General features: G+C 55.5%; 1 protein-coding gene across 2 annotated transcripts in view; it reads left to right on the top strand.

The window, feature by feature from the left end:
- Positions 1–24,025, top strand: part of SCN4A (sodium voltage-gated channel alpha subunit 4) — a 52,265-nt gene that overhangs the window by 14,587 nt on the left and 13,653 nt on the right. Inside the window, exons 2-14 of one of the 2 annotated variants that reach the window (XM_027974338.2) lie at positions 4,165–4,834; positions 4,924–5,042; positions 5,192–5,281; positions 5,526–5,654; positions 6,131–6,222; positions 8,447–8,725; positions 10,424–10,487; positions 10,737–10,878; positions 12,377–12,586; positions 13,200–13,353; positions 15,573–15,811; positions 17,753–17,926; positions 18,757–19,113. In XM_027974338.2, coding sequence (XP_027830139.2) covers positions 4,562–4,834; positions 4,924–5,042; positions 5,192–5,281; positions 5,526–5,654; positions 6,131–6,222; positions 8,447–8,725; positions 10,424–10,487; positions 10,737–10,878; positions 12,377–12,586; positions 13,200–13,353; positions 15,573–15,811; positions 17,753–17,926; positions 18,757–19,113 — 2,322 coding nt within the window. In that variant the 5' untranslated portion in view covers positions 4,165–4,561. Of the gene's footprint in view, positions 1–4,164; positions 4,835–4,923; positions 5,043–5,191; positions 5,282–5,525; positions 5,655–6,130; positions 6,223–8,446; positions 8,726–9,508; positions 9,699–10,423; positions 10,488–10,736; positions 10,879–12,376; positions 12,587–13,199; positions 13,354–15,572; positions 15,812–17,752; positions 17,927–18,756; positions 19,114–24,025 lie in introns of those variants that run through there. The other variant, XM_042256169.2, reaches the window with a different exon arrangement.

Genomic DNA, 24,025 nt, shown 5'->3' with positions numbered 1-24,025 from the left:
GGATTACACAACCCGGCACTTGAGCTGAGTAGTAGCAGGTGGGGGAGGGGAGTGCTCAAAGCAGCCATATCAAAGGAGATCCAGGTTCTGTTCATGATTTTAGTTCAGAGTGGGCTCAAAGGAGAAATAACTCAGGTGGAAGGGCCCTCTCATTCATTCATTCATTTGATAAACTCTTCTTCAGCATCAGGCACACAGGTGATCCAAAGGGGAAATCCACCTTACCAGGGAAGGCTTCCTGGAGGTGGTGGTTCGTGTGTAGGTTGAGCCTGACAAATTAAAGCTCTCCAGGGTGACATAAAGAAGGAGTGCTGCAGGAGGCATGGGCTTCAGTGAAAAACAGTGTGGCCCATTTGTGAAAATGGAGGTACCATGGCCAGAGGCCGGGTGCATGTAGAGAAGGGCTGGGTGACGAGGTAGAGATCGGATCATGGAGGGCCTGGGAGCCACATGGAGGAATGCAGATGCACTTTTAAATAAACTTTTTATAATGCATTGGGGTCTAGCCGATTAACAATGCTGTGATAGTTTCAGGAGAACAGCAAAGGGACTCGGCCATACCTATACATGTATCCATTCTCCCCTAAACTCCGGTTCCATCCAGGCTGCCACATAACTTTAAGCAGAGTTTCCTGTGCTTTATAGCAGGCCCTTGTCGGTTATGGATGCATTATTAATCCAGTGAAGGATTAAGCAGAGGGTGACCGGAACAGATTTATGACTTTAGAAATGGGGGTAGAGACTTCCCTGGTGGTCAGTGGTTAAGACTCCACTCTCCCAATGCAGGGGGCCTGGGTTCGTTCCCTGGTCAGGGAACTAGATCCCACATGCCACAGCTAAATGGGGATGGTGGATTGGAGGAGAGCCAGGTGGGAGGCAGGGAGGCAGGTGGGAGGCTGTTTGAATGGAGCAGGTGAGGGGTGATGAAGAACCCCCTGCAGGATGGAGAGACAGCTGGGTGCTGGAGGGAGCCTCGGCGAGGTTGGGAACTGACCAGATGTGCCACTGGGATGATTTTGGCCATCACCAACCAAAACCTTTGCCTCCACTGGCCTAGCTAAGGAGGGCATCCACCCACTGATATAACACAACATCCAGACGCTAAGTGGCTCCAGGGCTGGTGAAGAGGGAGGGAGGAAGCAGGGAATTTAGGACCAAGTGCAAATTCCAAAGGGAGGGATGAGGAGTCCACTGGGGGCCAGCTAGGGGCCAGCAGGAGGAAGTGCCAGGCTAGCTGTGCTGGCTGTGGGCCCCGTGCCAATGTGCCAGGCACCAGTTCAGGGTGACCCCAAGCCCTGGTCTCTGAGGATTCTGGTGGGGGAGACAGACACCCATCACACAAGCAGGGCATGAGCCACCATTGACCTAAGAACTGCGAAGGCGACACAAGAAGAGGAGCCATGACCTGACCTGTCCTGGGGCCAGTGCAGAGCGTGAGCAGAAACCATGAGAGGAGGGGGATGGTGACTGTTCCCAGAGCAGAGGAGAAGGGCACTGGGAGAGGCGCCTGCTGCGAAAAACAACTGAAAACAGGGCTGCAGACCAGGCCTTGGAGAAGCAGCGTCTTCCAGGGCCAGGAAGGAAGCGCTCACAGAGCAGATGTAGAGAGAGCAGCCTGATGGGGAGGCCACATTCCTCTCTCAAGAACAAAGGCTGTGGGGACTTCCCTGCTGGTCCAGTGGCTAAGGCTCAGCACTCCCAACGCAAGGGGCCTGCATTCGACCCCTGGTCAGGGCTTGCCAGGTGGCTCAATGGTAAAGAATCCACCTGCCGATGCAGGAGACGTAGGAGACATGGGTTTGATCCCTGGGTCAGGAAGAGCCCCTGAAGGAGGAAATGGCGACCCACTCCAATATTCTTGCCTGGAGAATCCCATGGACAGAGGAGCCTGGCAGGCTTCAGTCCATAGGGTTGCAATGAGTCAGATATGACTGAGCAACTGAGCATGCACGCATGGGAAACGAGATCCCACATGCCGCAAGTGAAGACTGTGCATGCCACACAAACAAGTATCTCAAAAGACCAGGCAAAATAAACAAGTACGTAAACAGAAGGAGAGGCTATGGCCGGGAGATGCTCGAGGGAGGGTCAGCTGTGCAGAGACCACCGGGTCTGACTGCTGGGGGCTCTGGAGACTCTGGCCAGCAGTTTCCACCGGCGCTGGGGCCCAAGCTGGACTGTTTGTCCCTGGTTTTCTGTCATCCCACTTTGATCTTGTTGTTCAGTCTCTCAGTTGTGTCTGACTCTTTGTGACCCCATGAACTGTAGCACACCAGGCTTCCCTGTCCTTCACTGTCTCCTGGAGTTTGCTCAAACTCATGTCCATTGAGTTGGTGCCCATCCAGCCATCTCATCCTCTGTCCTCCCCTTCTCCTCCTGCCCTCAATCTTTCCCAGCATCAGGGTCTTTTCCAATGAGTCGGCTCTTCCCGTCAGGTGGCCAAAGTACTGGCGCTTCAGCTTCAGCATCAGTCCTTCCGATCAATATTCAGGGTTGATTCCCTTTAGCATTGACTGGTTTGATCTCCTTCACTTGGGCTCCTGCAAAGGAGGAAGGGGGCAGCATCAGGCCAGAGAATTGTGCCAAGCGGGGCCCATGAACCAGGAGGGTGCTCATTGGCCATGGTCTCTTCAGGGCCATCTGGCAGGTCAATGTCTTCTGTTCAGACACGTACGTGGGACCAGTGATGGGGATGAAGGAGAGAAGGTGTGTGGCAAGTGGTGGGTACAACTGTGGGGTCAGTGTGAGGAGAGGTTTCAAGCTGGGTATACGCACTTCTGTGTGTGCACGAGTGCACATGTGCGTGTCCCTGCACAAACACATTTCCACGCACATGACTGGGCCGATGAGCAGCTGAGGGGCAGGGTGGGCAGGAATGAGCAAAGTCATCCCCGTGGAAACACGACTCCCCGGGTGATGGGAGGGAGCAGCTGGGCAGTCAGGCCGGGGGGCGTGGCCTGCTCTGCCCAATGGTTCTGGCCGCTCCCTGGGCCGCCCTCCCCACCTGTTGACCAAGCCTGAGGAAGTGCCGGCACTGGCCTGGGCACTGCTCAGGCGTCTGGGCCCACTGTGACAGAGCTGCCCTCTGGTGTAGCCCTGGGTATCTCTGGAGCCTCTGTCCGTGGGGTCCTTGGGAAGGCTCTGTATGACCAGGTGGCTGGGGTGTCCCTGCGTCCGTCTCCTGATGTGGGTCATTCCCCAGGGCCTTTGCCATAAGTGACCCACCACCACCTCCCTTCCACAAAGAACAGGCTCAAGAAGGCTTTGGGGGAGGAGGGGAGTAGTAGCAACCAAGGGACTGGCCAGGAGACACAGTGCGTAGCTCTTATGGCCTCCAAGGCTCCTGGCAGGCGCCCCTCTATCTGCCCGGTTCATACAGGGACCACCAGCCAAAAGCAGTCCCTGGGAGCTCCGGTCCTGCCCCCACCATCGAAACTGTCCATCTCTTTCTCCCCAGGACCTTACCTGTGTGTCCTGCTCTTCCATGTTAACACCCGCAGGCTCTCCTGACGTGGCCCCACACACACCTTGCATTTTCTTGCTCCAGTTCCCCCTCCCTGCCCATAGGTTAGATCCCGTGGGTCACAGAGGAGGAAGCTATTGGAACTATCCCCAGAGCCTGGGAATCTTCCTTCTTCCCGCTCCCCATCCAACATCACACCTCCCCAAAGCTCAGGACAAGGTGCTACATGTTCACACATCTTCCTTGTCTCCTCCCTCCAAGCAAGACATGGTGAACAGCGGCAGGTACACGCATTCTCCTCATTCACGCCCCCAGCAGACATTACTAATCAATCCCCGCAGTCTCCTCGCACCGAGTCTGTCTCCAGCCCACATGGTCTTTGCCCACATCTCCAGGCAGCCTGGAGAAATCCAGGGACGGCAGAGCCTGGTTGGCTGCCGTCTGTGGAGTCGCACAGAGTCGGACACGACTGAAGCGACTTAGCAGCAGCACCAGCCAGGTAGCCAAGAGCAGCTGATCGACGTCGGCCTTCAAGATGAAATCCGTTTGCCGTTCCCGCTTTAGGCTGACCCCGCCGGGCCCCTCACCTCGGCCCGTCCTCTGGGTCTGCCCTCACGTCTCACATCCGATTCCTTTCTGCGTCACTGCAGGGTCGAGGTCACGGGGGTATAGCCACCTGTGGTTTTCTCTGTTCCCCGTAGGCTGAAGCCACACAGTTCCCAGAACTCGGGCCCAGGAGGCAGTTGAAGGCACGGGGGCGTTGGCCACGAGTCCCCGAGGGAGAAGAGGACCTGGTTGGTTTTCTGTCAGTGCAGCGGGGAGCCAACCCCCTGCTGGGGCGAGTGTGGTGCAGGGCTGCGGGGGTGATGCTCTGTGTCCAGCATCTGTGCAAAAGCAGCACCCGGGCCCGCAGGCACACCCTCCAGTTCTGACAGCGCCTGCTCGCCAACCTGCCTGCCCTGGCCCCAGGGCAGGTGGGAGGTGAGTAGCGGGACCGCAGGCCCAGGGCGGGGTGGCCGCCCAGCACCCCGGGGGCTGCACGCTGCAGCTGCCCCAGCTGCCCGCCACCCTGCTGGCCCCTGAGCCCAGGATGCGAAGATGGCCAATGCGTCTCTGCCCACGGTGGTGCCTCTGGGCCCCGAGAGCCTACGCCCCTTCACCCGGGAGTCCCTGGCAGCCATAGAGCGCCGGGTGTTGGAGGAGGAGGCCCGGCAGTTGCGGAACAAGCAGATGGAGGTCGAGGAAACCGAGCGGAAGCCACGCAGCGACATGGAGGCTGGCAAGAACCTGCCGCTCATCTACGGGGACCCCCCGCCGGAGGTCATCGGCATCCCCCTGGAGGATCTGGATCCCTACTACAGCGACAAGAAGGTCCGCGCCGGGGAGGCCTCCCTCCACCTGTCTGTCCCTGGTCCATCCGTCTGCCTGTCCCAGGCCTCACAGCTCTCTCCCTCCTGCAGACTTTCATCGTGCTCAACAAGGGCAAGTCCATCTTCCGCTTCTCAGCCACTCCTGCTCTCTACCTCCTGAGCCCCTTCAGCATCGTCAGACGCTGCGCCATCAAGGTGCTCATCCACTCATATCCTGGCGGAGTGGGGCGAGCACAGGGGTGGGGAAAGGCAGGCAGGGGTCAGGGACGGGCAAGAACGGGGCGCTCTGGGTGAGGAGGCCCTCTGTCCTCCTCTCCTCCCCACCTGCTCCCTCACTTTCCTTGACCCTCCCCCCAACGCTGTTCAGCATGTTCATTATGATCACCATCCTGACCAACTGCGTGTTCATGACCATGAGTGACCCGCCTTCCTGGTCCAAGCACGTGGAGTAAGTGCCCCGCCCCCACTTCCCCTGGTTCCCCAGTGTCTCCACTCGGAGGACGCCCCAAGTGACCATTGCTCTGTGTTCCAGGGGGACAAACACTGTCCCCGTCACTCCATCAGCACCCTAAGTCCCCAGAGTGGCACACACCGGCCCTCTCACCGATGTCCTCAGCCCCCTGGGTCCTCCGTCCCAGGAGGCCCGCCTCTGCCACCCACATCCTGGCCCTGGCCCGCCCTCTCCCCGCCAGGTATACCTTCACAGGGATCTATACCTTCGAGTCCCTCATCAAGATCCTGGCCCGAGGTTTCTGCATCGATGACTTCACATTCCTCCGGGATCCCTGGAACTGGCTGGACTTCAGCGTCATCATGATGGCGTGAGCAGGGGCCCCCAGGGGGCGTCCAGAGCCCCATGCGAGGGAAGGGAGGGGGCCAGGCCTTGGAGAGGGCAGCTGAGTGGGCTGGGTGACCGTCTGAGGCTGGGCTGCAGGGCTGTGGTCCGGCGTGCACAGTGGGCTGCACCTTTCCAGGAGCTGTCACTCTCGGGGTCTGACTTGGAGGCTGTCCATCCGGGTGCCCCTCCACACAGTACATATGACCTGGCCCCCAGGCCCCCACCCACTGGGAGAGCTGGGCTACCCTTGCCACTCCCCCACTCCTCAGCAAAGCCCCTGCAGTGTCTTTCCCACCTCTCAGGCCCCGATAGGAGCCTATGGTCCTTGACCTGTCCCCTTGCATCTCCACGGTAACCCCAAATACAAGGATTCCTTGGGAATCCTCATTCTGGGCCTCGTTCTGCCCCATCACCCACCCCTTGGCTCTGACACAGCCCTCACACCTACCCCCCATCCAGGTACCTGACGGAATTTGTGGACTTGGGCAACATCTCAGCACTGAGAACCTTCCGGGTGCTGCGGGCCCTGAAAACCATCACAGTCATCCCAGGTACAGGGGAGGAGCAGGGACCCTCTGCCTGGGCCAGCTGGCCTGCCCCCTTGCCCATGCCTGGAATGGGGTACTCAAGTTCTGGGAGCCTGACCCAGGGTCATAACCCTCCCAGGTGGCGTAGCACCCTCATCAAAGCCTGGACACAGAGTAGGGGGAGTCCACTGTGTCTACAGGGAGAAGAAGAGGCCCCAAGTGGGAGGATGGGCTTTGAGAGGCAGCATAGCAAGGTGGTTAGAGCACAGACTCTGGAGCCAGACTGCCTGGGTTCAACTCCCATCTCTACCGCTTCCTGACTTTGACCCTGGTTAAATGGCTATCCTGTCTGCTTCAGTTTCCATATCTGTAAACTGTGAATAATGACAGTACTGCTCACTCAGTTATTATGAGAATTCAAAGCCTTGATAGCAATAAGGTGCTTAGAGCCATGCCTGGCACTGGGAGGTGGTGGTGGTTTAATCCCTAAGTCGTGTCCGACTCTTGGCAACCCCATGGACTGTAGCCCACCAGGCTTCTCTGTCCATGGGATTCTCCAGGCAAGAACACCGGAGTGGGTTGCCATTTCCTTCTCCAGGGGATCTTCCCCACCCAGGGATCGAACCTGAGTCTCCCACATTGCAGGGAATTCTTTACCAACTGAGCTACCAGGGAAGCCCTGGGATAGGGTTCATGCTTTAAATAAAATAAACAGACTGGACAGAGCAGAGCGCTCCAGCTGAGAGACACAGAGGGACTCAGTGACGGAAAGTCCACACCCTGAGAGCTCAATAATGAACACGTCACATACCCACTGAGCCATGAGGCCAGGGCAGTTCCAAAGTAATGCATCGAGAAAAGCATGAAATAAATAGAATCTGGATCATCCAGACCCTCAAAAAAGCATGTGAAGAAACTGGAGAAGGTTCATTAAAGGAGAGAAGTGTAGTCACTCACTCATGTCCAACTCTTTGCAACTCCATGGACTGTTGCCAGCCAGGCTCATCTGTCCATGGAATTCTCTAGGCAAGAATACTGGAGTGGGTTGCCATTTTCTTCTCCAGAAGGAGAGAAAGATGATCTGAAAGGCATGGAGAACAGGCTCTGGGAGACAGGGAAGTTGTCTTAATGCTAGGAAGCACCTTAGTTTTCTCTAGTCCAAAGCCCTTGTGAATTGCAGTTGAGGAAGGAGGGACGCCCAGAGAGAAGGCAACTCGGCATGTTAGCCACTGAGTCAAGGCCACAATACCTGCCCTCAGGACCACACTTTGGCATCCTCAGAGCCCATAGGGCTTTTATGATGACGCTGCTGAGCATGTGTCTTCATACCAGCATAAGAAAAGGAAATAAATATTGAAGTGAGAGACACCCTGATTAGGCCCAAGGAAGAAGTTATGGTTCTTCCATAAATGATGGGATCTGAGCCTATGCCTTTGCCTGTTCAGAGGGGCAGAATGCAATAATATTGCAAAGTCAGCCTAGAGCTTCTTAGAGTGAACCCTGCTCTTCCTTGGGTGTTAACAGGCTAAAAGAGAAAGGGTTCTGTGTCAAATAAGCTGAAACATGGTATTGAAAAGTTTTTGTTTCTGCAGAACTTTCCCAAGCCTCTGGTAGGACAGTCTACATAAAGACCCTCCAGAAGGGTATCACAGGGTTGGTGATTGTTGTTGAGTTGCTAAGTGGTGTCTGACTCTTTGCAACCCTATGGACTGTATGTAGCCTACCAGGCTCCTGTATCCATGGGATTCTCCAGGCAAGAATACTGGAGTGGCTGCCATGCCCTCCTCAAGGGGGTCTTCCTGACCCAGGGATTGAACCCACATCTCCTTCATTGGCAGGCAGATTTTTTATTACTGAGCAACTATGGAAGTGCCTTCCAAAAGCACGATTGAACCGCTTTCATGAAGGGCGCAGCTTGTGAGATTAGTGTTCTATGAACACTTTGGGATTCCTGACTTAGTGACATGTATGAAGTTACACCGTGTGCCTGAGTGGTGTTGTTCTCCTGTGTTAGACAACACCCTGTGGAGTCTTCATAGTCCATTCTTCTAGTGGCTGAGATTCGGTGGCCACTGGAAGGCTCGAGATGGAGGTTGTAATCAGAGATGGATGGGGCTAATTTAGGAAGGCTTCAGGGAAGTAGCGCCCCAAGTAAGCCAAGGCCCGAAGGAGATGGAGCAGGCAGAGGCTTGGAGGGGCTGAGTCGGTGAGTTACCCCCTGCCACACTCTCCCGCTCTCTGTGATCAGGGCTGAAGACCATCGTGGGGGCCCTGATCCAGTCGGTAAAAAAACTCTCGGACGTGATGATCCTCACCGTCTTCTGCCTGAGCGTCTTTGCCCTGGTAGGGCTGCAGCTCTTCATGGGAAACCTGCGGCAGAAGTGTGTGCGCTGGCCCCCGCCCTTCAATGACACCAACACCACCTGGGACGGCAACAACACCTGGGACGGCAACAACACCTGGGACGGCCAGGAGAGCTGGGCCAGCAACTATACCTTTGACTGGGATGCCTACATCAATGATGAAGGTAAGAAGGGAGGGTGGGGAGGCCAGTGGGGTCTTTCCTAGCCCCATTGGCAGCCCCTTATGTGACATAAAGAACATGAGGAAGGGACTTCCCGGGTGGTCCAGTGGCTAAGACTCCATGCTCCCAACGCAGGGGGCCCGGGTTTGATCCCTGGGTGGGGGAACTAGATCCCACGTACCCCAACTGAGTTCTCATGTTGCAACTAAAAATCCAGCATGCTGCAATGAAGGTCCCATGTGCTAAGACCCCATGTGGCCAAATACAGAAATAATTTTTTTAGAAAAAGATCATGGGGAAGACTTGAGTGTGAACCCAGTACTTAACAGCTCAGGTAACCTCTGACAGGCCACTTCATCTTCCTGACTCTCAGAAGCTTTACCTATAAAATAAAGACCACAACACTGCTCTCAAGTTTCCCTGCTGGCTCAGTGGTTAAGAATCTACCTGCCAATGCAGGAAACCTGGGCTTGATCCCTGGGTGAGAAAGACCCTTGGAGAAGGAAATGACAGTCCGCTCCAGTATTCTTGCCTGGGAAATCCCATGGACAGAGGAGCCCAGTGGGCTACAATCTGTGGGGATGCAAAAGAGTCGAATCCAACTTGGCAACTAGATACCAACGGTTACCCTCTCAAAGGGTTTACAGCAAACAAGGGTAACAGCAAACACCAAATTGTTTGGAAAATCCTAAAGCTTTGGCTAGGAAAAGCAACAATCCCTATGTGCGGGCTCCTTGTTCTCCTCCATCGTCCCGGCAGGGCCAGCAACAGGCACCCACATCCCGTTCACATACCCAGACTTCACAGGTGCACACACACAAGACAGCGTTTCATGGAGCCACTCCTAGTCCACACGGTGCCTCCTGGCAGCTTAGAAAATGGACATGGAATCGCCAGCTTAGAAATGCCACCTTCTTCAACCTGGCATCCTGGATTCTAGCTCCCCACTCACCCCTCCACTGGGGGTCCTGCTCAGGTACGTGGTAGCCCCAGGCACACACATACATGCCCCCCCATCTCCCTCTGTACCCCCACTATACCCCATACAAGGCACTGCGCTGACAGTGAAATGTCTACCCAGAGAGCTTAGGACTTGGAGCTGCCCTTAAAGGAGAAGGAAAAGAACAGATAGCTAATGAGACCATGCTGTATCACTCAGGCGAAAGTGGAAGTCGCTCAGTCGTGTCTGACTCTTTGCGACCCCGTGGGCTATACAGTCCATGGCATTCCCCAGGCCAGAATACTGGCGTGGGTAGCCTTTCCCTTCTCCAGGGGATCTTCCCAACCCAAGGATCGAACCCAGGTCTCCCGAATTGCAGGCAGGTTTTTTACCAGCCGAGCCACAAGGGAAGCCCGTGTGGCACAGGAATGCTACTTAATGCACTGTGGTGGCCTGAGTGGGAAAGAAGTCCAAAAGGGACTCCACGCATATATGGGGAATGTATGTGGCAATGGATGTGTGTGCATGTGTGTGTGGCTGAATCATTTTGCTATGCAGTGGAAGCTAACACAACCAAAGCAACTATACTCCAATACAAATTATTTAAAAAAAAAAAAAAAGGAGCGGGAAGGGGCGCCCTGAGAGCATCCATGTGGCGGTGCCCATGGTCCACACAGATGTGTCCACGGGTGTGCAAAGGGCACTCTGCCCACAGTGTCCACGCGCTGACATGCTTCCTTTGTGACCTCTGACTCCCACAGGGAATTTCTATTTCCTGGAGGGCTCCAACGACGCCCTGCTCTGTGGGAACAGCAGCGATGCTGGGTGAGTGACACCCAGGAGGGTGGGGGGTGAATGGAAACAGTGGCCCCAGGGTTGCCAGAAGATGGGGGATGATTGGGGATGAGAACCTGGGGTGGACGGAGGTGTAAAGACAACTCGTGAGCATGCACGTGTTTTCAGGATGCAGACAAGACTAAAGGATGTGTTTTTTTTTTTCTCGGAGTGCCCCCCATGTGGCCCCTAGTTGGAGCTCTCCTTTCTCCCTAACACCAGTCCCCATCCTGTCCACAGGCATTGCCCTGAGGGTTATGAGTGCATCAAGGCCGGGCGGAACCCCAACTATGGCTACACCAGCTATGACACCTTCAGCTGGGCCTTCCTGGCTCTCTTCCGCCTCATGACCCAGGACTATTGGGAGAACCTCTTCCAGCTGGTACAGCGGCCCCCTGCCCTGCCCTGCCCCTCAGCCCCACAGCCCTACCTCCCTCCATCTCCATGGCCTCCTCGGGGCTTGGTAGGACCCTTACCAAAGCCATCCCTTCCATGGGACCCACCCCCCCGTCAGTGGCCCTATATATGGGTTCTTGGCACCTCTGGCATTTGGTTCCTGCCCAGATCTGAGCCCCAGCCTTTTCTTCCTTTTCCTCATTTGCTTAGGAGCTGAGATCTAAGCTTAGCACAGACTCCCAGGCCTCCTCACAGTAACCAGTAGAGCTGCTTAGACACCAGTCCTGCCCATAATGATTTACCTTCCACAGTTTGCAGGTGGGCAGGTTGAGTCTGGAGAACAATGCCTTGCAGTGCCTGGTGATGTTTCTAAGTGATTAAGAATCTGCCTGCTACGTACACCTGTGGCTGATTCATGTTGCTGTATGGCGGAAATCAACATAATATTGTAAAGCAGTTATCCTTCAATGAAAAATAAATAAAAATTTTGAAGTAAAAGAAAAAGGCCACAACTAAGACCTGGCACAGCCAAATAAATAAATATTCAAAAAAAGAGAAGAAAGTGAGTCTGCCTGGCCATGCAGGGGACATGGATTTGATCCCTGGTCCAGGAAGATCCCACAAGCCATGGGAGGCAACCAAACCCATGCGCCGTGACTACTGACCCCATGCTCTAGAGCCACACTCTGAGACAAGAGAAGCCACCACGGCGAGAAGCCCGTGCCCCACAGCTAGAGTAACCCCAGCTCTTCGCAACTAGAGAAAGCCAGTGTGCAGCAACAAAGACCCAGCACAGCCAAAAATAAATAAATAACTGTACTAATAGTAACAACAATAGCGTCTATTTGCTGAGCTCTTACTAGATGCCAGGCATCATGGGGAAACTAGGATTCAAGCTGATCCCAAAGCCCACATTCACCAATTTTTTATCCTGGATCTCTGATCTTAAGATGTCTGGCCAGGGTCCTCAGGGGTCTCTGAGTCAGGAGCCCAGGAAGGTCTGGGTCCCAAGTTCATATATTGAAATCCCCCAGAATGTGGTTTAACCCATCAAGGGTGGCCATAGAAGAAGATAGAAAGCTGTCTCTATTTGCAGATGACATAATTATCTATGTGCATGCGTGCTAAGTCACTTCCGTCGTGTCTGACTTTTTGCCACCCCATGGGCTGTAGCCCTCCAGGATCCTCTGTCCATGGGATTCTCCAGGCAAGAATACTGGAGTGAATTGCCATTTCCTCCTCCAGGGGATCTTCCTGACTCAGGGACCGAACCCACATCTCTTATGTCTCCTGCACTGGCAGGCAGGTTCTTTACCACTGGTGCCACCTGGGAAGCCATACCTCGCCTCAAAAGCCCTCAAACTTCCAGGCTCCGTGAGGGATCCTTCCTGTCTGCCTCTCTGGGCAATGGTTGTATGGAGGGGGGCCCTGGGTGAAAGCAGGCAGGGTACCACGTGACACTTCCTCCCCTTCCCTCACTCCAGACCCTTCGAGCAGCCGGCAAGACCTACATGATCTTTTTCGTGGTCATCATTTTCCTGGGCTCCTTCTACCTCATCAACCTGATCCTGGCTGTGGTAGCCATGGCCTACGCTGAGCAGAACGAGGCCACCCTGGCCGAGGATCAGGAGAAAGAAGAGGAGTTTCAGCAGATGCTGGAGAAATTCAAAAAACAGCAGGAGGAGCTGGAGAAGGTCTGGACTTGGGGAGGTGGGGGGAGGGGAAGATCCGGGGGTCTCCCTGCCCCTCAGCCCGGGTACCCTGGGCAGGCTGAGGGGCACGGGGAGGTGTGGGGTGGGGGCTGCGAGACAGGGGACGGGGAGCAGAAGGCTCAGGTGGAGGTTTGGTGGGGTGGGAGGCTCCCAGGCAGTAGAAAGAGTATTTCGTAGCTCAGTGCCTCAGTTTCCCCATACATAACCAGGAATCTGGAGTAGTTAGACCTGAAGTAGCCTTCCAGCTCAAATGCCTATGGTTTTATGATTTTTTTATGGGCAGTGTCTGGGTCCAGGCTGAGGGAAAGGTGGGTGCTGATGAGCCCCCAGGGAGCAGCTGTGCATTCACCCATCACCTCCTGAAGTGCAGGGTCAGTCAAGGCTTCAGAGAAGGAAGGGTCTTCAGGGATGAGGGTCCTCAGTCACTTTGGTCCCTACCCTGTCACCCCCCGCCACCAACCACCCCTATTGCAGTAGACTGGATGCAGGCCAAAAAGAGAGGTCCCCAGCCTGAAGGACTCAGGAAGAAGCTCTGAGAGTTCATTCCCATGGCTTGGCGATGGACTTTATGTCCATTACCATTGCTGGTCCACAGGCCAAGGCTGCCCAGGCTCTGGAAGGTGGGGAGGTGGACGGGGACCCAGCACACAGCAAAGACTGCAACGGCAGCCTGGACGCATCAGCAGGGGAGAAGGGGCCTCCGAGACCAAGTTGCGGCACAGACAGCGGTATTTCTGATGCCATGGAAGGTGAGTGCCCAGCATCCCCAGACCCATCCTGCCCACCCTGGCCATCGGGCCACTCAGGCTCCTGGAGTGGGGGCAGGGAGGGCCTGGCTGGGCCCAGCTTCAGGACAGTAACTTAATATTGGCATCGAAGAAATGGCCGTGATAAATATAGTCCTGGCTTAACCTGGCCCGATTCTGGCCACAAGGCCAGGCTGCGGCGGGAACTGGGGGCTTCCGGGAGGCCTTGTGGGCTGCCAAGGCAACGGGAAAGGACAGGATAAGAATACTAACCAGGAAGGCCCAATGTTCCGGAAACTGGAGATCCTGTTCCACAAATATCTTCTGGGTAAAAGCTAAAGGTCAAAGTCAAACTCTGCCCAGATAGAGCCACAGACCCCCCCAAAAAAACCCATGCTGCCCCCCAGGCCTCAGGAGACTAGGTTAGGGTAACAAGGAGAGGTGGGTAGACATACGCATGGATGGATGGACAGATGGATGGACGGTTGGAGGGATGGATGGATGAATGGACAGATAGTGAGTGGGTAGGTGGGGGGATGGATGGGTGAGTGGATGGATGCATGAGTGGATGGGTAGGTGAATGGATGGATGCATGGGTGAATGGATGGACAGATGGTTTGATGGATGGGTGGGTGGGCTGAAAGATTAATGAATGGGAAGAGACACAGGTGTGTGGATGGATGAGCGGGAGGGAGGAGGAGGAAATGATGCAGGAAAGGAAGATTCAGGGAAATCTGACATCAGAAGGGATTGGGTCCCCTCCCCAGGTGTCTTGCCTTTTGACAGGAAGAACTTGAAGGACTTTGCAAACCTCTATCCCAGTTGACCTTGCCTGAAGGGCATCCAGGTGTCTGTGCCCTGACAGAGAACACCCCAGGGCATGCTGGGCAGAGCCAGCCAAGGAGATCACTCAACACTGCCCTTTCTGGGACCACTGTGGGAAGTTTGGGACCTCAGACACAATTTGAGGCACCTGCAGTAACACCTGGGTTGGGAGTGGCGGTGTTACTGTCAGAACCTGCAGCCTTTGGGAGGTCCGGTTTACTAATTGCTGGATGGGGGAGAGGCTCAGCTGTCCCCTCCCTGGGGTGTCCCATTCAGGCCCTCAAACCCACATGTCTATGGGACAGCCCCTGACTCCAGTTCCCTTTCCTCATCTCTGACATGGGGGCACTAATATTCTTACCTCATACATTTTTCGTGGATTAAATGAGATCACGCCCTGGCTGAGAACTCCCATGGGCACCAGAGGCCTGGAAGACCTGGAGGAGATGTAGCATATCTGTGGGCCTGACAGAGCCCCAGGGGTTTAGAGCTGGAGCGGCAGGGACAGGGCATGTTTCCAGGAAGCTGCCCTGGTGGGAAAGGACTGGCAGGGTCCGGTGTGGAGGAGCCAGCGGCAGCGCGAGGCAGAGCCCCCAGGGAGGACTCGCTGTGCTCCTCAGAGGCTCTGGCCAGCAACAGTTGGAACTGGGACCCAACCTTCTGCAGTGGGCTCCTGCCTCTCCCCGAGGCCCTTGGGCCCCTCCCTAGCCGGGATCCTGGGCCGGCAGCCCTGGGCCATAGGTAGTGGATGGAAGTCACCCTATGGCATAGGGGGATTTTGTGCTGAAAAGGTGGAGCTGAAGTAGAGCACTGGGAGAAGGGACCTGGGCTAAGGCTTCTGAGGGCATGGCTCTTCATGGGGCTGCCCTGGTGCCTCACACAGTAAAGAATCTGCTTGCGATGCAGGGTTTAATCCCTGGGTTGGGAAAATCCCCTGGAGAAGGAAATGGCAACCCACTTCAGTATTCTTGCCTGGGAAATCCCATGGACAGAGGAGCCTGGCCGGCTACAGTCCATGGGCTCTCAAAGAGTCGGATACTACTGAGCAACTCTGGGAGTTGGTGATGGACAGGGAGGCCTGGCGTGCTGCGATTCATGGGGTCGCAAAGAGTCGGACACGACTGAGCAACTGAACTGAGCTGAACTGAACACCTTCAGTTTCAAGGGACTGGTCATTGGAGGCTCGGAGCACTGAGGGTGGGGCCATGTGGGCGGGGTCTAGGGGTGGGTCTTGAGGGTGACCCACTGAGAGGCGGGGCTTGGGGGTGGGCGTCCCTGAGAGGGCGGGGCTTGAGGTGTGGTGCTCTGAAGGGCGGGGCTTGAAAGGTGGGCTCAAAGTTGGAGGTGGAAGAAGGAGCAGGTGAAGGAGCGGATCCTCATCTGCCTTCTGTTTTCAGAGCTGGAAGAGGCCCACCAGAAATGCCCACCATGGTGGTACAAATGTTCCCATAAAGTGCTCATATGGAACTGCTGCACCCCGTGGGTGAAGTTCAAGAAGATCGTCCACCTGATCGTCATGGACCCCTTTGTGGACCTGGGCATCACCATCTGCATCGTGCTCAACACCCTCTTCATGGCCATGGAGCATTACCCGATGACAGAACACTTTGACAGTGTGCTCAACGTGGGCAACCTGGTACGGAGGGGACAAGGGAGAGGTGGTCCTTACTGGGCAGGACAGGAGAGGGGCCACAGGGCCCACGGGCTGTGTGGAAATGAGGGGCACAATTAGGGGCATAAAGAGACAGGCTGGGGTTATTTTCCTAGCATACGGGAATACAGGGACATGAGTTGATGTACCAGGGGAGGTACATGGGGTACATGGGGATCCGAGGAATTTGGGTTTCAGGGTATTTGGGGGCAGAGAGAGTGGGGATGAAGTACTTGGCTTCTTAAGATCAGGACTCCAGGGGCTCTGGAGTCCAGGTCATGCCCTAGAGGCAGAGATGGGGGAGTGGGAGCTTGGGAATGGGGAGTGAAGTGCTGGATGGCAAGCCTCTCCACTTTCAGAGGTTGTTGTGGGCCCCTGGAGAAGGGCATGGCAACCCACTCCAGTGTTCTTGCCTGGAGAATCCCACGGACAGCGGAGCCTGGCGGGTTATGGTCCACAGGGTTGCAAAGAGTCGGCCATGACTGAAGTGACTTAGCCCGGGGGCCTAAGCGAGACCAAGGGACCCAGAAGATAGAGTGTAGAGCCATGGGCACCCAGGCCCAGGAGGCCCCAGCTCACCCTGAAGGCCCCAGGGCATCGTCCCCTAGCCCTGAGGCCCCCTGCCCACTCCATTTCTCCAGCACGACCAGGCCAGCTCCCCTCTCAGCCCTTTCTGCTCCACTATTGTTGACACACACTGATCCCCCTGCTTATCCCTGCCCATTAGGAGCATTATCACCTCGTTGCCAGCCCCGGTGGAGCCTGACAAAGGGAAAAAGCCGCCGCCTCCTCCTTCAGCCCGGCCCCACCCTTCCCAATTCCCTTCTCAATCTGTCCAGGGCAGCCAATGGGCTAGATGCTTCCCGCACCCTGAGGGTGAGGGGAGCCCAGGGAAAGTAAGATGTGAGGCCTGGAGCAAGATGAGGCTGGGGTGGGCGGCATGGGATTCAGACCCTGGGCTCCCCAGCCCCTGAGGCAGGCACATCTACCCCACGGAGATGCCCCAGGCAGCTATGACCAGGCTGGGCTGGAGGGGCAAGGGCGGGCTCGGGACTCGCTGCGCAGCTGCTGGGGTGTGCGTGATGGGCCCGGCCTGCTGCCTGCCCACCCCCTGCCCACACTCTGCTGCTGTCTGGGCACCTGCTATGGTTAGGGACAGCTCCTGGGCGGGGCTCAGCATGTGCCCGGGCAGGCTGTGGACCCGGGGCAGCTGGTGCCTGGCAGGAGGGCGGGGGCCGTGCCCAGGGAGCTTTTAGGGGCTCTGAAGCCCTCAGACAAGTCCAGGATTGTGGGGGACCAGCTCTGGTTCTCACTGATCCTCAACTTCACCTCCTGTCTGACCCCCCCAGATTTCAGAATCCACCCAGATTTTCTGGGTCCTGGGACCACCCCCTGCCCCACCCCCACAAACTAGGATAGAGAGGCTGTAGGGTGTAGAGACAGGAAACTGAGCTAAGCACCCCAAGACCTGGGTTTGAGACCTGACCCCATATGGACAGCGTGGTCGAGAGCTTGTCACTGACTTCTCGGAGCCTCAGTCTTTCTTCTCTGGGATGGACGTGGTGATCATCCCTCCCAGCTTCATGGAGATCAGGATACTGATGAGGCCATAGCGTGAAACACAGAATGCTCTACGAGTGTCAAATATCATTATGAGTGGGTTGAGACCCCAGGAGTCACAAGGCCAGGAAGAGATGGGCCCTGGTCTCTGAGCGGTACCCACTCTGCCCGGTGGCATGGCTGTTCAGCTCCTCGTTCATTCACACACCGCTGTGGGCCATGGGTACACATGTACCATGCCCGCCCCCTCGGGGCTCTGTCACCCTCTCTCCTGGCCTCGAGGGCTCTGCCCGGAGGTTTAAGAGTGGGGTGGGAGACTCTGGAGGCCCTGTGCCCCTGAGGCTTTGCACACCCCACCCCCCGCAGGTCTTCACAGGCATCTTCACAGCCGAGATGGTGCTGAAGCTCATTGCCATGGACCCCTACGAGTACTTCCAGCAGGGCTGGAACATCTTCGACAGTATCATCGTCACCCTCAGCCTGGTGGAGCTGGGCCTGGCCAACGTGCAGGGGCTATCGGTGCTCCGCTCCTTCCGTCTGGTACGTGAGGCCCCGGGGCCTGAGCGAGGGAGGGTGGGGTGTGGATGTTTGGAGGACACAAGCAGAAGCCCCCAAGAAGCCAGAGGACTGGAAAGGAGGCCCCTCTGCCCTAGTGTGCACCCCTCTGCCTCTCGGAACTTCTCTTACTGGCAAAAGGGAGAAAGATGCCCTCCCCCTTATCACACAGGGCTGCTGGTAGATCAGAATGGCAGCCCAGGAGCTGCCATTTGGACTTGACTCCTAAGTGAACTTGAGGGGCAGTGGGGCGGGGACTTCAGCCCATATTGCAGACCTGAAAACTGAGCCTCAGGAAGTTCATCAGTAGTAGGATTGGGACTCTGAATTAGCATCCTTTTCACCACCTCGTAGGGACCTTTCATGCATCCACAAAAATATAGAGAAAGATCCCCCTCTGTGTGCCTTTCAGCTGGCTCCAGTGGCCATTAATACCCTGTAGTTCTTGCTTTGTCTGTCCCCCCACTTTTTATGGGGGAGTATCTTAAAGCAAATCCTGAGATTTTATTTCACTTGTAAATGTTTTAGCTTTTATATGTAAGAGACGAGGACTCTTTCTTTTGATCATGTGAAGAGGATGAGGTGGTAGGATGCGAGCATTCCCATTTGACAGAGAGGTAAACTGAGGCCCCATATCCCTCAGGGGGTAGGAGCTGGAGCCATTCATAAGAGTTCTTTCTGGGAAACCCCTGGTGGTCCAGTGGGTAGGACTCTGCGCTGAGAGTCTGGGTTCAGTCCCTGGTCGTGGCTGCCTCAGGGTTGGGCCAGGGGGTCCCTGGGTCTCACCAACCCCTGCCTTCCCCCCTGCCCGGCAGCTGAGGGTCTTCAAGCTGGCCAAGTCATGGCCGACGCTGAACATGCTTATCAAGATCATCGGCAACTCGGTGGGGGCGCTGGGCAACCTGACGCTGGTGCTGGCCATCATCGTGTTCATCTTCGCCGTGGTGGGCATGCAGCTGTTCGGCAAGAGCTACAAGGAGTGTGTGTGCAAGATCGCCGCGGACTGCAGCCTGCCCCGCTGGCACATGCACGACTTCTTCCACTCCTTTCTCATCGTCTTCCGCATCCTGTGTGGGGAGTGGATCGAGACCATGTGGGACTGCATGGAGGTGGCCGGCCAGGCCATGTGCCTCACCGTCTTCCTCATGGTCATGGTCATCGGCAACCTGGTGGTGAGTGAGTCCGCCTGGGCGGCTCCCATACCTTCACCCGGAAAGCCCAGGTGTCCAAGGTGTGTCCGTGCCTTTGTTGCTGTTGTTTAGTTGCTAAATTGTGTCTGACTCTTTCGGGACCCTATGGGCTATAGCCCACCAGGTTCCTCTGCTTGTGGGATTTCCCAGGCAAGAATACTGAAGTGGGTATTTCCTTGCCTACGGGATCTTCCTGACCCAGGGATCAAATCCCGCCTTGGCGGGTGGGATTTTTTTACCATTGAGCCACCAGGGAAGTCCATCCATGCCTTTGTTTCCCTTAAATCGGACTGTTGAAGGGTTCTTTTCCTATGAATCCGTGTTGTGTAAAATCGCCGACACGTGATGGTTTTATTCCTCCCCTGACCCTGGATGGCAGTTGTGTATGGTTTAACCCAGTGGCTCTCAAATTTTAACCTGCTTCAAAGCTCTCGTGAGTTTCTCAAAACCTAGATTCCCAGTCCCAGCCCCCCAGAGTCAGATGAGGCAGCTCTGAGCCGGGCCCCCTAGACCTGCATTTCTAATGAGCTCTGGGTGATGTCCTGTGCAAGTAGTTGAGACCTAGTGTTTTGGGGAAAGTAACATGATAACCGGAGTCAGACTGGCCCGTGTTCCAGTCCTAGCTCCTTCGCCATCTGTGACCTTGAACGAATCACTGCTCTCTGGTCGGCTGGGTTCTCTAACTCCACATGGGAGAAAAGTGGTAGACTCCTCAGGGCAACGGTGCCCAACCTTTTTGGCACCAGGGACTGGTTTCATGGAAGACAATTTTTCCACGGACTGGCATGGGGTGGGGGGTGGTTTTGGGGTGATTCAAGCACACTGCATTTATTGTGCATTTTATTTCTGGTGGTTCAGATGGTAACGAATCCACCTTCAGCGCAGGAGACACAGGTTCAATCCCTGGGTCAAGAAGATCCCCTGGAGAAGGGAATGGCTACCCACTCCAGTATCCTTGCCTGGAGAATTCCATGGACAGAGGAGGCTGGCGGGCTACAGTCTATGGGGTCACAAAAGAGTCAGACACGACTGAGCCACTAACACTTAACACCGTCTTTCTATTATTATTATTACGTCAGCTCCCCCTCAGATCATCAGGCATTATATCCCAGAGGTTGGGGGCACCTGCCTCGGTGGGTGGCCAGGGAGACTGACCGTGATGAAAGAAGGCACAGTGTGGGTCGGTACCAGGAACTCCTGGCCCTTTTGTTCTCCTCCCCTCTCACCCTCTGCTCCTGGGAATCAGGCCCCGCGTGTTGGGAGGATGTGGAGATGGCCTGAACTGCATCTATCCTGCCACTTTCTGGGTGGGGCGCTGGAGGAGGGAAGGGGGTGCAGGGGCCCAGGAGAAATGGGATGTGAGGTCATGGTCCAGCTGACCAGAATTTCTGTGGCCGGGCGGAGGGAGGCGTTTCTCCTCACCTTGTCGACCCTGCTCCTCGGGGCGGGGTCACCCCTGCCAGGAGAGCTGTGCTCGGCTGCCCTGGGCGGGGGCGATGCCACCCTGGGCAACAGTGGGTAGGAAGACGCACGTCCCCACGTTCCGCAAAGGCCGGTGGAATCCTTGAGCTGCTCCGTCAGCGCTTCTCAGATAACGCTGAGCTCTGCTGGGGCAGGGGCAGACCAGTGGCCAGGGGAGTTACCGCGACTGAGGAGGGGACGGTGGGATGGGGTCCGACACAGCCAGACAGCAGAACCCAGGCCGACTGCTCCTAGGAGGGGGTCTTAGGGAGCGGGGAGAGTAAAGGAAATGCCTCAGCAGGACTTGGGGCAGGATTCCTGATGGGGGGGTGGTTTGCAGGCTCTGAATAGATGTTTGTGCGGGCCAGTTTAAGGGTCGCAGTGGTTTCTGTGTACATGTAAACTCAAAAACATTTCAGGCCCCCTACTGTGCCACTTTCTGACTGGGGAACTTTGAGCAAGTTATTTACACTCTCTCTGGCCTCAGTTTTTCTCATCGGGAAAATGGGGATGAGGCGGGTAGTGAATACTCTGCTGGTGGTCAGAAGGATTACACCGACCTAAGTGCTCAACAAAGTGCTTGGCCCACAGGCCAGGGGAGTTCAAAAGTTACAGGCATCCAGGGAGCTGTGGCAGATTCCACACCTGCCACCAACCGGTGCCACACGCCAGGCACTGGGCTCCTGCCACGTGCCAGTTCCTGTGCCAGGGGCTTTACGTGTATTATCCCTACTGCTCCTGACAACCCCGTGAGGCAGGTAATGTTGGCTCTGTGCTCCCCGGAGGCGCAGCCCAGAACCACACAGCGAGTGTGAGACTGAGCCTGGGCTAGAAACTGAGTCCGTGTACTTTCAACAGCAATAGCATCAATATCATCATTAGTGATACTAACGATGAGTTAGCATCAGAGTACCAGTGGTGACAACCAACCTCTGCTCACGCTCATACAGCATTCTGAGCACTTTCTGATGTTAAGCTCTCTCTTTTTAAAAACGTGTATATATTTATTTATTTGTGGCTTTGCTGGGTCTTCATTGCCCTGGGGGCTTTTCTCTAGTTATGGCGAGCAGGGGCTACTCTTCGTTGCAACGTGTGAGCTTCTCATTGCAGAGGCTTCTCTTGTTGCAGAGCTCAGACTGTAGGACACTCAGGCTTCGACAGCTGCGGCACACAGGCTCAGGAGTTGCGGCTCCCGGGCCCTAGAGCCTGGGCTCAATAGCTGTGGTGCATGCGGTTAGTCCCTCTGAGGCATATGGGATCTTCCTGGATCAGGGATTGAACCCGTGTCTCCTGCACTGGGAGGTGGATTTTTTACCACTGAGCCACCAGGGTGGCCCCGGGTATTGATTCCTTAATGCTCACCAGCCTCCATGTGGTGTGTGCTGGATTTTGTTTTGCTTTTAATATTAAAATATCTAATAATATTTAATTTTAATTGTCTGTGTCGGGCCCCAGTTGCGGCACACAGGATCTTTCATCTTCTTTGAGGCATGCGTGATCTTTAGCTGTGGCATGTGAATTCTTAGTTGCATCATGTGGGACCTAGTTCCCTGACCAGGGATCGAACCCAGGCCCCTTGAATTGGGAACTTGGAGTCTTAACCATTAGACCACCAGGGAGGTCCCAGGGATGTGCTGTCTTATCTCTATTTTGTAGACAAGAAAGCAGAGGCTCAGTGTGAACCCAAGGAGTCAGGTCCCAGAATCCAGAACCACTGCACAGCAGTGTGTGCCCCCACGCCTCCCATCACACACACACACACACACGCACACACACACACGCACACCCTGATACCCTTCTCAGGCCCAGCTTTGCAGCTCTCCCACTTTGCTCAAAGGGAGCTGAGCGGCCCGGGGAGGCGCGCTGCCAGCTCCTTGGGCACTGGCCCCGCCTACTACCCTCCCAGGCCTCATGGAAGCAAGTGTCTGCCAGAGGGCATGGGGCACCCTGCCAGAGAGGGTGGGGACCCAGGTCCCCAGTGTCCATGGCACTCAGGTACTTCCTTGAGGGTGAAGAAGAGGAAATGACCAGGTCATATGGAACCCTCCCGTCGGAGCCCACTCCTGGGGAACCTAATGTCCATCCCCCTTCCCTAATTTAACCCACCCCCCATGCCTTGCCTGGGGCAGCTATTTCTGTCCCAGGCAGGAGCCGTGTGCAAACCCTGGTGACCCAGAGAGCAGCTAATTCCCATCTCAGATGTGTTTCTGGCAACTGGACACCTCCCCCCAGAGAGGGAAAGAAAGACCAGTACATTGTGGTTGGGGGCAAAGGCAGGACAGTAGCCAAAAGGCGTGGTGATGGAGCGAATCCCCCAGCACATTGCCCCAGAGAGAGAAGATGAACAATACATAATAGATACATATATATTTTTAAATTTTTCTACTCCCATTCATATTTATTTATTTTTAATTGGAGGATAATTGCTTTACAATGTTGCGTTGGTTTCTTCGGTATGACAATGTGAATCAGCTTTAAGTATACACATATCCCCTCCCTCTCAAACCTCCCTCCCTATAATTATTTTAAAGATATGTCAACATGATAGTTAAGACAATGACAAAAAGACCTTAGAGGACACTGGTGAAAGCCAGACAGATTCACATGTACGGTCCTCCCCTGGTCACTCAGGGAATTGGTTCCAAAACCCCCTGTGTGTTAGTTGCTCAGTCGTGTTGACCCCATGGACTGTAGCCCACCAGGCTCCTCTGTCCATGGAATTCTCCAGGCAAGAATACTGGGGTGGGTAGCCATTCCCTTCTCCAGCAGATCTTCCCAACTCAGGGATCGAACCTGGATCTCCTGCAATGCAGGAGATTCTTTTTCGTTTGGGGGGCAAGCCCCCAAGACCCCTTGCAGATACCAAAATCTGGGAATACTCAAATCCGATAGAAAATGGCATAGGGCAGTTGACCCTACTTCTTTCATGTCCAGTCGCACACTCAGCCCCACCCTGAGGCCCCCAGAATAAGAGGCCTCCCTGCCTCTGGTTGGCAGGAGCCGGGACCTCCCCCTCCTTAGTCAGGCTGCACCGTCCTCCTCACTGTCCTGGGAGGTGGGTTGGTGGAAGACAGGGCCACTGCATTGCACAGCTTCTGGGGTGGCCATTCACACTGTAGTCTAAATAAATGATGTCCTCTAAAGTTGTGCAGGGCTTTCCAGGGAGCTTCAGTGGTAAAGAGTCCACCTGCCAGTGCAGGAGATGCAAGAGACTTGGGTTTGATCTCTGGGTCAGGAATATCCCCTGGAGTAGGAAATGGCAACCCACGCCAGTATTTTTGCATGGGAAAGCCCATGGATAAAGGAGCCTGGTGGGCTACAGTCCATGGGGTCGCAAAGAGTAGGATATGACTGAGCACACACACACCAAGTTGTGCAATGACAGGAAACCTGGATTCTAGTTCTGAATGTGCTGTGTGTCCTTAGGCAAGTC

This window comes from Ovis aries, chromosome 11 (assembly GCF_016772045.2).
Source record: "Ovis aries strain OAR_USU_Benz2616 breed Rambouillet chromosome 11, ARS-UI_Ramb_v3.0, whole genome shotgun sequence".
Taxonomy (NCBI): Eukaryota; Metazoa; Chordata; class Mammalia; order Artiodactyla; family Bovidae; genus Ovis; species Ovis aries.
This window is presented reverse-complemented; position numbering and strand designations above follow the sequence as displayed.